At 37.8% G+C, this 15000-nt stretch overlaps 1 protein-coding gene across 5 annotated transcripts in view; it reads left to right on the top strand.

The window, feature by feature from the left end:
- LOC138978429 (phospholipase A and acyltransferase 3-like) overlaps positions 1–11813 on the top strand; it is a 12467-nt gene extending 654 nt beyond the window's left edge. For 2 of the 5 annotated variants that reach the window (XM_070351168.1, XM_070351169.1), the window contains exons 2-4: positions 1547–1689; positions 2467–2650; positions 6421–11813. In XM_070351168.1, coding sequence (XP_070207269.1) covers positions 1575–1689; positions 2467–2650; positions 6421–6673 — 552 coding nt within the window. In that variant the 5' untranslated portion in view covers positions 1547–1574 and the 3' untranslated portion in view covers positions 6674–11813. The remainder of the gene's footprint in view (positions 1–1546; positions 1690–2466; positions 2651–6420) is intronic. The other 3 variants (XR_011459679.1, XR_011459680.1, XM_070351170.1) reach the window with 2 other exon arrangements.
- The last annotated feature ends 3187 nt before the right edge of the window (positions 11814–15000 follow it).

Raw genomic sequence — 15000 nt, forward strand, 5'->3', positions numbered from 1 at the left:
ACAAGTGTGATTGCAGGGTGCAGTCGCGAATAGCGTGATGTTGACTAGACCGGCGTCGGTTCTATTTATTAATATGCATCGCTCAATAAGGAAATGGTTGTAACATGCAAGGTCTGAAGCACACAAAGGTGTGTGTGTGTGTGTGTGTGTGTGTGTGTGTCTGTGTGTGTGTGTGTGCGTGTGTGTGTGTGTGTGTGTGTGTGTGTGTGTGTGTGTGTCTGTCACTTTGTGTTTGACTCGGTGTATAGGAGAGTGTGTGTGTGTGTGTGCAAAGCGATTCCCAGAAGAAACACTGAGTCGCGTAAGGCGAAATTACTATATTTAGTCAAGCTGTCGAACTCACGGTATGAAACTGAACGCACTGCATTTTGTCACCAAGACAATACAGCTCCGTCAACCCCCGCGACAAGGAAATCGCTCACATTCCACGTGCATAACGAAGTGAAATTGACAAGCCAGAATAGCGCGGTAGCTTATTGCATTAAGCAGGAAAGCGCGCTTTTCTATATTCTGTTGAACTTTCTGAGCTTGTTTTGAATACAACATATAATATCTTTATGTTTTTGGAATCAGGAAATGATAGAAAATAAGATGAAATTATTTTTAGATTGATTTCGTAAATTTTTAATTGTAGTACGAATTAATCTATTTTCGTTAACTGTGATCACATTTTAGAGTAAACAGGACATATGTATACATTTTTGAATTCAGAATTTGATGAAGAATACGATGCAATCAATTTCAAATCTGTTTGCGAAAAATCGATTTTAATGACAACTTTAATGAGCAAACTCATCAATTATTTTGTAAGCCTCCGTGCTGAAATGCAATACTAAAGTCCGGGCTACGTCGAAGATTACTTGACCAAAACTTCAACCAATTTGAGAGCGTGACACTGCTGCCTTAACTTTCACAAAAAGCCGGATATGACATCATCAAAAACTTTTTTTTTAAGTAAAAAAAAGTGTGGTGATATCATATTCAGGAACTCTCATGTACAGTTTCATAAAGATCGGTCCGGTAGTTTTCTCTGAATCTCTGTACACACACACACACACACACACACACACACACACACACACACACACACACACACACACACACACACACACACACACACCACGACCCTCATCTCGATTCCCCCTCTATGTTACAACATTTAGTCAAAATTTGACTAACTGTAAACAAAAAAACCTACCCCACTGATATTTTTTTGCACACTATTTTTACCGATGAATCGCATTGATTACGTCATTTCCAGTGTTAAAAACAGCTGTGGCCACAGCATATCTCAATCAAATTGATTGAAATTTCAGTTGAACGTTCTTTGACGCGGTCCGGACTTTTTGGGATTGCATTTCAGCTTGAAAGCTAAAACAAAAAACTGTTTGATTAGGCGTCTCTCTCTCTCACACACACACACACACACACACACACACACACACACACACACACACACACACACACACACACACACACACACACACACACACACACACCATGCTCCGTCTTTTACTATTCCAATAATGAGTTTCGATTACTCCAGGTTGTTATATATACCAGAGTGAAGCAAGATGTCAGATCAGCCGAGCATCAGGGAACACAACCAAAGACTCCTTGACAAGCTGGAACCTGGTGACATCGTGGTGTTTGAAAGACGCGTTTACGACCACCACGCTATTTACAAAGGCAAGCGTTACTGATAGGCCCAGTAAACTCAAACCTAATAGTTAATCGCTACCTTGTGAGCTGTATCAATAGTATATATGCATCCGAGACGAGTCTGTACAGCTTCCGGTGAGTCGACATTCACGGTCTCCACGTTCAAACATTGACGTGAGCACAGTTGAGTTTCCTCTTGGGAGGTAACCTTAACAAATGCATATTTCGGTCGTCAATGTTTGTCACTTGCTAAATAAGTCAGGTGTGGAACGATTATGCCAACATGAATGAAATAAGGTGCCATGCAGGTGGTGGAAAATGCTTTATATTGAAGGCAGGTACAGAACAGATGTGTGCCTTTACAAGGAACTTTACGGTACTTTGATATTTGTGTAGATGGTACATTTTTCTTCCTGTAAATGAGCAATCAACCCAATAAAACATTCAGAACCATTGCATTCCATAATAGCCGGCATGGCAGCTAAAATGGGATATGAACAGGTGTCGGGCAGGGTTTTATTATCATTGCAAATCCAAAAACAAAGAGACTGCCAACGTTCCAAACTTCAGAATAAAAGAACAAGAAGGGTAAGTTTTGGAACGTTGTTATGGACAAAATTATGTTACAATCACAAAATTTAATATATGGACACAATTATATATATATATTAAAATATGTAACGTCATTTTGTCAATAACAACGTTCCAACAACTTACCTTTCTTGTTTTATTTTTTAAATTTTTTATCATTATAGCGTTTTGTCATTTACCAACTGCTTTTTGTATTATTTTGTCCATTTTAAGGTGATGGGAAGGTGATACATCGGGCAGGAGATGACGGGGCCAGTGGATGGAGTCATCACAATTCCACGTGCAGTGGTTATGGAGTGCTGTCGGACAAGTCGAAAATTCAAGAGGGCGATTTTTGGAAAGTTGCCAATGGATGCAGGGCGCGGAACAACAACGCGGAACTTGACTGCAAATACCCGTGAGATTTCTTTTGTATGTCGGCACTCTTATTGTCTTGTTTTCGCACCTTTAAATCCATCTGGCGGATTCATTTTAGGGGTGGGGGACCAAGGGGAGGGGGGGGGTGTTACAAACCTATTCATTCCTTTCTTGACGTGTCCAGATTCTCCAAGTAGTGGGGCGGGCTGTTCATCACACCTTTTTTTTCTTTTTCTGTTTTAAATCATCGATTGAACGTTTAATCATTCACATTTATGTCTTATTCACCTATGTCTATGTGTATGAAAAGTAAAAAAAATAATGTCAATACGTTGGCATACGTTCAAATACAGCATCAACATTCTAAATTGGACTTATGCATAACGTATTCATAGCGTACGTCTGCCTTTTTTTTTTGGGGGGGGGGGGGGAGGGGAATATATATAAAGACAAGTTTACAAATATACCTTGTCACGTATATACAATAAAGGTACATTTAACATACATTTATATGGGCGAAGGTTTGTGAACAGGTAAGGGGTGTAAGAAGGAGAGAGAGAGAGAGAGAGAGAGAGAGAGAGAGAGAGAGAGAGAGAGAGAGAGAAAGAGAGAGATTGATTAATTAATTAATCATTTAATTGATTAATTAAACTTTATTACAGAAGGATGGAGATTTTAGGCATTGCCTAGAGAGAGAGAGAGAGAGAGAGAGAGAGAGAGAGAGAGAGAGAGAGAGAGAGACAGAGAGAGAGAGAGAGAGAGAGAGAGAGAGAGAGAGAGAGAGAGAGAGAGAGAGAGAGAGAGATGGTGGTGGTCTGAGTAATTGTTATTGAGTACAGGTTCAATTAAAACAAAACGGGCTTGTGAACATAGACGGCCTTTAAACTAGACACGTATAATAGGAGACAAAAAACACAACAAAAAACCCAGGATCAATCAAAAATGATCCTTGTACTTGTTCCAATCAGCATCAAATTGTTGAATATTGCTACTAATGAAGGCGTTATATCTTTCTATTCTAAATCGTTGTTGTACAATTTTCTTAACAATATCAATGTGTGGCAGCATGTCTTTCAGTCTTGCGGTATACATATATTTTGCTAGCAACAAGATCAAATCAAAAACCCTGTCTGTATGTACAGCCTCTTTACAACCAAACATAATAAATTCTTTTGATAAAATCAACTGTGCACAGTGTGAAATTGTTTCCTGCAGCCACTAAAAAACCTCTCCAAAAAAACTGTACTGTCCCAGAAGAAATGATCGAAACTGTCTTCTTCTTTACAGAAGAAACACAGAGTCTACAATTGTTTTCAAAAACAACAGACGCCTTGTTGGAATAATTCTGTATACAATTCTGTATTGTAACCACCGCAATCTAGTATCAATAGTTGTGTTTATAACTTGTGAAAAGACAGTTGTCTTATCCAGATTAATATTCATTTTTTGTGACCATTTCTTAATTGATTTTAATGGACCATGATTATAAACCAACTTCTTATCACAAATCTTTGAATCAGATTACAAAACAAGTTTACATGACAACATTTCGGACAACACATAATTATTTTCAAAATCTATATTTGATTTGATACAGAATAAAATTTACAGATGTATATGAGGATAAGCTATCTTGAAATCTTCATAAGGCAAGTAGCCATTTGGTCCAAGCAGATGCCCTATTGAGACAACTCCATTCTCAATCCAGTTTGAAATAAAAATAATCTTTTTGTCTCGACAGACATGGACATTGAAATGCAGTGGCTCTGAGATAAATTCATCAACAGTCTGAGGCACACATTTGCAGACAAATTGTTTATAATGCTTAAATACATCAAACCAAAAAGGGTTCTTTACTTTATGCATCAAAACATTTGCAAATTCCCCACCTCTGTATTCCACACAACAAACCAGGGGACAAATTATCTTCAAAATATGTACAATCTTCCCAGTATTCAACAAAATTCTTTTTAACCATGTCAATTTTAAAACAGCTAAGTAAAAATAGACATCCACCATCTTCAGTCCACCATTTTCATATGGCTGTACAACTATTTTTCTTTTAATTTTATCTGGTTTTTCATCCCATAAAAAAGAATAGAGCAGTTTATTCAATTCATCGAGAAAATGTTTCTCAGGATCTGGTAAATTCAAAAATAGGTGAGTTAATCTTGACATAACCAGTGTCTTTATAACTGTTACTTTACCGAATGGTGTAAGATTTCTCTTTGACCACATATTTAAATACCTCCGAATTTCTTGGAACTTGTTTTCATAATTTATGTTCACTATTTCCTCCACTTTCACTGAAAAAATGTATGCCGAGCACTCTAAATGCTTGGGTTTTACTTCAAATTTAATTCTGGCATAAATTTAACATTTGATTTTTTAACGACCCTATCCACACAGTAGCAGATTTTTTCATAATGTATCGTAAGTCCAGATAATAATGCAAAATGTTTTAACACTTTAATGCAGGAACAGAAAGATTCTTTGGTACCATCTAGAAAAAAGGTTGTGTCATCTGCAAACTGCGATTGGAGAATTTCTCTATCTCCAACCTGGATTCCATGTATATTCTCATTCTGACGAATCATAATAGACAAAATCTCCGCACAAAGAAGGTATAAATACGGTGACAGAGAATTTCCCTGCCCGGTACCATGCTCTACACTTAACCACTTGGAATATTGACCATTCACACTGACCGCAAGATTTAAATTAATATTACAATAAAAAGAAAAATCCATCATCTTATGTCATCCCCAAAATGTATTGTTTTAAGGGATTTTTCAATAAAAGGCCATGTGATACTATCGAACGCCTTCGCAAAATCGACCATGAAAAACAGTCCGGGTATATTATTTTTGTCAGTATTAAAATAACGTGTCATATAACAGTCAAATGTTATCTCCAAAAAATCTCCCCTTCAGAAAACCAGTTTGATCCTCATGAATAAGTTTTAGTAAAACAGTCTGAATTCTTTCTGCTATGCAAGATGATGCTATCTTATATACTGTATTTAACAATGTAATTAGTCTCCAATTCTTCAAATATCTTATATCTTTATCATCTTTAGGAATGCATGTGATAATACCTTGACGTTGAGTCACAGACATCTCTCTCTAAAGAGATAAATTAAACTAGCCTTGCTCTGCGAAGTAGACTGATTCACCCCTCCCCCTATCACACTCTGGTATTTGTTGCATTTACTAAAAAATAACATACCACACAATAAAAAACACAGTACAATAAACGAACAGAATCACATACACACACAAAACGGCAGACTTTATGGGCAATTGCAAATTGATTGAAGGGCTGACATAACAAACAATGTTTTGGGAACACTATATAACACTCATTAATTTCTACACTGCAAATTGAGTGGTTTTTACGTTCAGTCAACGGATTTGTATGAACATTGATGCATGCATTTGGAGCGTATTTGCTTGTGTTGCTTTTGTCCGATTTTTGGTAGCGCTATATTTGTCCGTTTTCAAAAGTCGCGGCCGCACTGTCACGGCCACATGATTTTATCAACTTCATTGACAATCTTTGACTCGGTCTGGACTATGGAATTACATTTCAGCTTGGTGCCTTAAATATTCGTTTATGAAATGTTCATTGTGTTACATGTATTGACTGAATGGTTCAACACGCTTCAGTGTTTTTGTGTGGTGTTTTTCAACAATGAATCTATGGTCTCTGTCTGTTTTATGGGCAGTTCTTCTGCCTTTTGGGCAATTGTCACTGAACAGCTGCCTTTCCATGCTTCAGAATATCATCTGTTGTTTCTGCTTTATACAGACCCAGAGAGCCGAAAGACATAATAAAAGCAGCAGAAGCCAGGATAGGAAAACGGGAGGGATTCAACCTGTTCAACAACAACTGTGAGACTTTCGTCAATGAATGCCGCTACGGTAAATCCGAGAGTGCTCAGGGTGATCTTGCAGAGTTATGTTTGACTGCTGGTGTAACCACTGTGGTTGTATGGGTTGCGGCTCTGATTGGTCGCTTTGTGTCCAGGAATAGAATTGAGAAAAATAAAACAACACAGTGATTCTACCAACAACAACAAAAGTTGCCTTTGTTTGTATCTGACCAAAATAATTGTTGTAACCTTCACAATAGAATCAGAGTAATTTTACCTGATAATCTAGGGTTTGGAATTCTGAAATTGAAAACATTCAAGCTGTAAAACAAACAAACAAACAAACAAACAAACACCCAAACACCCAAAGCAACAAACAAAAAACGACAGTTTTTAAAGTGAATGTCACACGTTGCAATGCCTAAAAGATCAATATATACAGTCGTGGTTATATGAATTAAGTGCAAAAGAAACCTGTTTCAATGATAGATTGTTTAAAGATACGTGTACATTCACAATTGAACATTATTTGAACATGTTACAATTCAGAACATTAAATCATAAATTGCCAATTCAGAAAGGCAGAATATTAAATATACCCCATTACGAAAGATTATGTCTTAAATGCCAGTCTGGAGAACTAGGAGATGAATTTCAGAAGATATTTCAGGGAATTTGTTTTTGAACATTTGAGAGATAAAAAGCTTCCACCAGTGTATTTTCGGAGAAATTCAAACGCAGTCAAATTCAAACATTTATTTTAATTCATATAAAACGAAAGTTATTGAACTTGGTATATTTTATTAAGTATATTATAAAACAATTCTGACTATTTTACCTCTTTTATTCAAAAAAATTAAATAATCCTGTCTTGTTAACACATGTGTGATCATCATTAATTAGTTATTTCAATTTGACCCATTTCTGGTTATTCATTAAAAGTGTCGTGTCCCATTATCACGTTTCTTTCGTTTTTGTTTTTATTGTATTTCTTTTTCAAATTCATGTAACCCTTGGATCAAAAATAAATAAATATTGCCGTGCCTTACCTTAAAAACGTTGTGTGCACAGAAGGCGAATCTCGTTATGGAACAATGTTGATATTGCAACTGTTATTAACATTGCTCTGTATGCAGACGATATCACCCTTTTTTTAAAGGATGAGATTGATATGTATTATGCACTTGAAATAATGAATGACTTTTCTAGCTTTTCAGGCTTAAGGATACATAAGAGAAAGTCTGAGGCGATGTGGTTGGGTAGTAGAAAACATTGTGATGAAGCATTTTATAATTTTGTTTGGAAGAAAAAGTTGAAGATTTTGGGTGTATATTTTTGTAATGATAAGAGTGCTTCTTTGGTAGAAGATAACTGGACTGGAAGAATAAGGAATATTAAGCGATTGATTTGTGCATGGGAGAAGCGAAATTTGAGCATTGTAGGGAAAATATGTATTGTGAAAACGTTTTTAATTTCACAATTTGTGTATATTATGCAAGCGTTTGTATTACCTGACTGTGTTTTGAATGAAGTCAATACCTTATTGTTTAGATTTTTGTGGCGAAAAAGAGATTGTAATCGGAAGGCCTTTGAAAAGGTGAAAAGAAGCGTTTTATGTTTTGAAATTGAAAAAGGTGGTTTAAAAATGATCGATATTAGGCAAATGCAAATTTCTTTTTTTATTACAATGGGTTTCACAACTGACTACATCAAATGAAAATGATAATTGGAGTTTCACTCCAAAGATGATGTATTTGCGTTTTGGAAAGCATTTTGAATGTTTCTTATCGAATGTAAACAGTGCAAGATTTAAAGGGTTAGACCTAGTGAAATCACACTTTTGGAAAGCAGTATTAAAATAATAACCACTACGATCGTGGGACAGTCGGGCCGACCTTATTATGGAATAATGCATGCATAACGTATAGTGGCAAAGTTTTATTTTTTGAAAGTTGGATACAACGAAGTGTATTGGTATTAACTGACATTGTACGTTCGGGAGACATATTATCATATCAAGACATATGTGATTTGATTGGATATTCGCCAAACCGAATTCTTGAATATAATGTTGTAAAAGCTGCTGTGTCATTATTTATGAGGAAAAATGTTGTAAATATGACTGATGATGTTTGTATTACCTTACCACTGTTTAACGGCAAAAATGTGTTAAGTGCCAGAGAATATAGGAAAGAGATTATTAATATGAAAACAGATGTACCATGTTCCGGAGGATTTTGGAAGAGAAAGTTTAATGTAGAAATTGATGAACGATCTTGGATAGTTGCCTATCAGTCAACACAAGAGACTAGATTAAGAGTTTTACACTGGAAAATTATGCACAACATTTATCCGACCAACATTCTCCTGTGTAAAATGAAAGTAACGGAAACTAATAAATGTAATTACTGCTGTGATGTAACTGATTTCATTGAACACTTCTTTTTTGAATGCCCGGTTGTATACAAATTCTGGAAGTTTATTGAAGAATTTATTTTTCGTACTTTAGAAATTAAGATTGTTTTGAAAGTTAGTGATGTTTTATTTGGTATGCATTTTGTAATGGTGAAAAAGGCAACTATGTATAAATTGAACCACATTATCTTAATCGGAAAGATGTGCGTTAGTATATATAAAAAAATAAATTCGTTTTTACCGTTGGAAAGTATTTTTAATAGGCAGTTACAGATAAGAAGCATTTTTGTGTGAGTGTTCGAAGAACAAAAACGTTAAAAAAGTTAGCTTGTTGTACTCGATAAGTTGTATTTGATTCATTGTATGAGATATTGTTAATTGTTGTTATTTATTTGAATAAAAAAAAATTGAAAAAAAAGAAGAAAAAAAAGAAGGCGAACAATTTCAAAATTTCACAGCAAATACTTCATAACAATTCCTATCATCACAGAGAGCACACAAGCTGTTCATGTTTGGTATTAAACCAAGTGTAAGAATGCTCTCGGAGGATATATTTGTATTAGTATTGGTATGTGTATCACACCGTTCTGTGAGGTAACCGCCATGGACATATGCATTCGAGCTGTTTAATTTCTTATTGGAGAAAGCGAGCTGCCATACAGTATAGCGCTGCCCATGTTTTCTTCTTCTGAAAACGTGTATTCTTGTTTCCAAGCCCTGAGACTATTGCTGTGAACTAGACAGAGCAGTGTTGGTTTAACATGGCACTTTGCACACAAAGGAGGGTGTGCGCTTGAGATTCCGAGAATTATTTGTATGTTCAATTATGATCAACAATAGCATTATGCGACACAGTAGTCAGGTTTTACAGTACAATGGCAAGTGTCTCATAACTGTTTGACATATGATAGAGGCCACTTCTCAGGTTTCTATTTCATTCCTGTTTAACACTATACGCTTAAAAAAAAGTTATATAAGGACTACTTTTTAAAACGCATGCCATACAGAAATGACAAGCTTAAATGGTTTGTTTTCTGTATTGTTTTACTAAAGAACTGAGGACTGTCTCCAGAAAATGTCAGGTCAAACATGACAGCGAAAACAACGCTAGAGCTTGTTACTCTAGACAACCCTCAGATTTCAAATTCACAACAGTAGTATTTCCTGCAACAACAAAATGTAAAATCTTATCCCGGCAGCGATAACTAGTTAATCTCCCACTAATCGGTAGTGAGATGTGCTACGACGTAAGGTGATCTCTCCCCGGACCATCACAGAGCCTCCATCAAACGATTTATGCAAAGCGCTCTCTACGACGCCTCCAGACTCGGATGCGTCCATCAGCAAGTTTCAAGGAGAGGCGGGACCCATCTGTAAACAAGAACTGAGCCCTACGATGACGTAACCACCTTACATGTTGAGAGCACCAGGTTCGGTGTGAAGCTGGATGGTTGGCAGTCAATGTTGTTTTGCGGACTGGGCGTCTTTCACTGAAGTTGAAAGCGTGTAAGCAGTTTGTAAATCTTTGATTACTGACAACAGTGTGTTGTGGAAGCTCATGGTCGATGCCTGCTGCCTTTTCAGTAACCTGTTTTTGCTGCATGACTTTCATTTGGATGAGGCGATCTGTCACGTTTCGTGGTCAAATAAATGACTAGAAACGGTCAATTACTACTAATCGACTATTGGCGAATATTTTAAAGATTGTGACCATTTCATGACCGGTCCTTAACTTTTTTTGAAGAGTATATATACAATGCATATGTTCTGCGCGAACTTAGAATCCGGTTTCATTCTAGAATGGACCGGGTCCAGGTTGGAATTCTAACCCTGCGCAAGTACAGGGGTGCCATTCTAGAATGAAACCCTTGTTGCTGGTCCATTCTAGAATCGGCCGTGCGCAAGGTTGGAATTTGGGTTCAAGTTGGAATGGTCATTTCAGTTAGACTATCACACAACCAAAGCCACAAATGTGGATTTTCTGTTTGTTTTTGTTTTTTGTGTGTTTGGTTGGGTGTTTTTTTCGGGTTTTTTACACTTTACTCAAAGACATCGTGAATTGGGATTGTGATGTTCTGAAAGTGATTACGATTTTGAGAGACACTCAGCACTGATCGCTACGAACGGAAATTTCCGGACTGACAGTGTTTTGCCGATCTCGCTTGTAACTTTTAATCTTATTCATATACATGAAGTTGGTCTTCTGAATTGTGAAGATATAATGTCAACTTTTTTTTAAACCTGTGACAACAGCTCTATAACTCACTCTGTCCTTCTGTTGGTCTGTCTGTCGGTTAGTCGGTCTGACCGTCTGTCTGTCTGTCTGTCAAAAAAATTGTCAAAAAACCGGACATTTCCGAGAGGGAGACAGCGCTGACATTGCAAGCGGCCGCAACCGGCTCTCATCACAAAAACAACTGCCCTGGAAACAATACCGCCCTGGTAGTCTCCCTTGCTATGGTCTGCCTTTGTTTATTGCGTACTCAGGAGTGTCAACTTTCTTGACATGACATGACATCGCAAGATCGCCAAAGGATTTTTTCAGGGGTAGACAAATCAGCCCCATTTTATCAAAGGGAAGGTGCAGGTGGAGATAATTCAAGGGAAGACAACTCTGTCTTACCTACAAACATTACGGCCCCCTTTATTCAAGGGTTTCATTCTAGAATGGCACCCCTGTACTTGCGCAGGGTTAGAATTCCAACCTGGACCCGGTCCATTCTAGAATGAAACCGGATTCTAAGTTCGCGCAGAACACATATATCGTCCCGTCAAAGCAACAACTGTTACCTCGAAAAACCTGGTTTTGAGAAAACGTCACTTGAAGTTTTTGGAAAGGCTGCATTCATAAACGAATTGATCAAATCACATGATTTTTTGTCTGCAAAATGATTACAATAAAGATGAAAAGTTCCTCCGTTGTTTTCAAGCGTGTATGTTATGCTAAAGGCAACAAATTAGTTGATTTAAAAAGATATACAGTTGTTGCATACCATTTTTGTTCAGACTACTTCTGCAACAACTGTATAGTGCTAGTGGCTCATTGTCGACTTGTTGCATAAACATATGCTCGTTTTTTGTGACAATATGTAGGACAACAACTGTTCAAACAAAAATATGCACTAATAATATGTATAATAATTATGTATGTGGGGAATCAGACTAATGCACACAAATTACAACTTAATAACCTCTGTAAACCTGAAAAGAGAGCATAACTACAATTTCCGAGCCGAAATACCTGATTTCAATTATTTCTTTATAAATGCGGTCTATCTTTTTTCTTGGGGACGCGTCCATAAGTTTACTTCCCGCTTTTAGGGGGGGGGGTCCGTTATCACCGCAGCAACTTACTGTCTGTGTGTCTCTCTCTTTAGTGTCTTACTCATTATGTTCTTTCTTCTCTAAAACAAGCCCTTAGATAAAATGTTACGCACGCACGCACGAACGCACACACGCAAACACACACCGTCACACACACACACACACAAATACACACACTACTCGTATGTCTCTCCCCTCCTCCTCTCTCTGCAGACGAGGAACGTCTTATTGAGAACGGTGCAGGAAAGGCTGGCTATTTCCTTGATGATATCTACGAACAAGTAGGTGAAGTGATTGATAGGAAGAAGCAGGAAAAACCAAGGAACATCTGCCGCCGTAACCTGTCCATGGATACACAAAGCGGTGCTCGAAAAGCGATTTTGACTGAAAGTGCTTGCATGTGTGTGAATCGGACGAAATCGTGCTAATAGATCTATACGACCTAAGAGAAAGAGTGGCAGATTGGTACATCCAAATGTATAAAGCAGAAGTTACAGAGCTGGAAAACTATTCAATGCGCTGTCTGAATAGGTGGAAACCTCTGATCAAAGACGACTTCGCAGACTGAAGAGAGAAGGCAGGCGACCAGTGAACTGAAGATTTTGGCAGCATGCGTTAGATTGTATCTTGGCTGATCTTCTTGTTATTGATGATGATAATGGACATTTACATAGCACTTCTCCGCAGCTCGAAGCGCTTTACAAGTTCAGTTTACAAGTTCAATCAAAAACACAACACGATATATACAACTAATACAATTTGTCTCAGATGAAAAGGAAAATACTCATCAAACAGCACATAGGCCTATACATGCTTGCATAAAATACAAAGAATCACATTTTTTCGCAGCGCAGCACAGTGCACAGTCAAGACACGCAAACAAACTCATACAACAGACAAATGCTCACAATAAGCACACACACACACACACCAACACACACACACCAACACACACACACACCAGGTCAGTTAAGTACTCATAGAGAATAATGTTTGGGACAGAGCTAATCGGCGACGAAATGTTGTTATGGGGGCGAGGACGCCCCCATTCTATACGGATAGTTTCGAGGTTGACCATGGGCAGCGCCATTTTGTTGTGAAATACGTCATCAGTTTGTGTACACAGGAAGTTGTGACATCCGTCACCCTATGGGAGGGGTGACGTCAAAATTGTTCATCTGTAGAAAGTTGTGAAATCCGTCACCCTATGGGAGGGGTGACGTCAAAATTGGTCATCACAGAGTTTGTGTAACACAGGAAGTTGTGAAATACGTCACCCTATGGGAGGGGTGACGTCAAAATTGTTCAACAAAAACATGATATATCGCTTTGTGCAGGGTCAACTGCAACAAACTCAAACCGAGCCATTCATACCTAGCTGTATTTGAGTGACTTATATACCCGACATTTTTATTTCTTATCTTTAGCACAGGTGTAGGAAAAATCATGAACCAAAATGTTATTTATTTTCTAATTTAACATTTTTTTTACAAATATGACCATGGTCTTTTAAACATACAGTGACATTAAACATTGTTATGTTAAAAAAAAGAAAAAAGAAAAAAAGCTTTTGTGCACAAATCAGAAAATACATTGTACATTTTACCTACAGGCCAAACCGTGAGTGTCTGTGGCAAAGCCCGACCCAGGAAATTGCACTGATCTAAATTGTCAAGAACAGGCGCTTGCATTTGGATGTGTCCAATGATAGTAGGTTTGGTTGTGATCAATCAGAATAATGTAGGAATAAAAATGTATGACAGTTTAGTATGATGACATGTAATTCACATATGCTGAAATATGATATTATACATCATGTAATATTATTATGGCTGTTGCCATGACCATGAAACCCAACAAAGGTTTAATGTAATGTAATTCAAAATACCAAAACCGAGCACCTATTAATCTCGTCTTTGCGCGTGAAGATTGAGGCCGTCTGCCAGTAGCGGTTAGGTCATACAGTGGAACCCCTCTCTAGCGACCTTTAAAATGTTGACAAAAATCGGTCCTTGTGGAGGGGGGTCCTTATAGAGGGAGGGGGGCGGAGTCAGGGGGCCACAAAGAAAGTCAGATTTAAAAAAAAAGAAAACAGAGAAGTTTGAGTTGCTGACGACCGTTCCCTCTGAAAGCAAACTGCTTCGATTTCATGTTTGTCCTTGGTGTCCACCAGTTCTGGTGCATGTACTACCCTGGCCAAGTTTCCTCTCAAGACATCAAAGAGACCGCCCCAGTATACTCTACAGCCTCTGGGCGAACCACCTCTCATAGCTAAAACTGGGTCAATGACCCCTGGGAAGAAGGTCAGTGTCTATAAAATTTTACTCCTAGGCCTGCGGCCAGGGGGGGGGGGGGAGTATACCGGTACCATTTGAGAATCAGACCAAATGAGAATTGAACCATTTGAGAACATCCTTTTTTTTCAATCACTACATCGAAGGCCTGCGGCCCGGGGTTCACATGGGTTGGTTTGTTTGTTTGTTTCAAACCCACACCCATATACACACATTTCCCATTTAAACCATTTGTCGGCCCCCTGTCGATATTTATCGACTAAGTTCCTTGTTTGAAGAGGTGTGTCTTGGGGTTGGTTTTGAAGGAGGGGAGCGACTGACTGTTTCGAACATTGTAGGGCAATTCATTCCAGATGATGGGACCATTCACCAAAGTGGATTTAAATTGTTTTTGTTTTGTTTACCTCGAATGATGTTAAGAGATGAGCGGTAACATTAACGATGACCCCTTTGTGTGACGGACAGCTCCGTACACCTGCGTTC

Source organism: Littorina saxatilis, linkage group LG10, assembly GCF_037325665.1.
Source record: "Littorina saxatilis isolate snail1 linkage group LG10, US_GU_Lsax_2.0, whole genome shotgun sequence".
Taxonomy (NCBI): Eukaryota; Metazoa; Mollusca; class Gastropoda; order Littorinimorpha; family Littorinidae; genus Littorina; species Littorina saxatilis.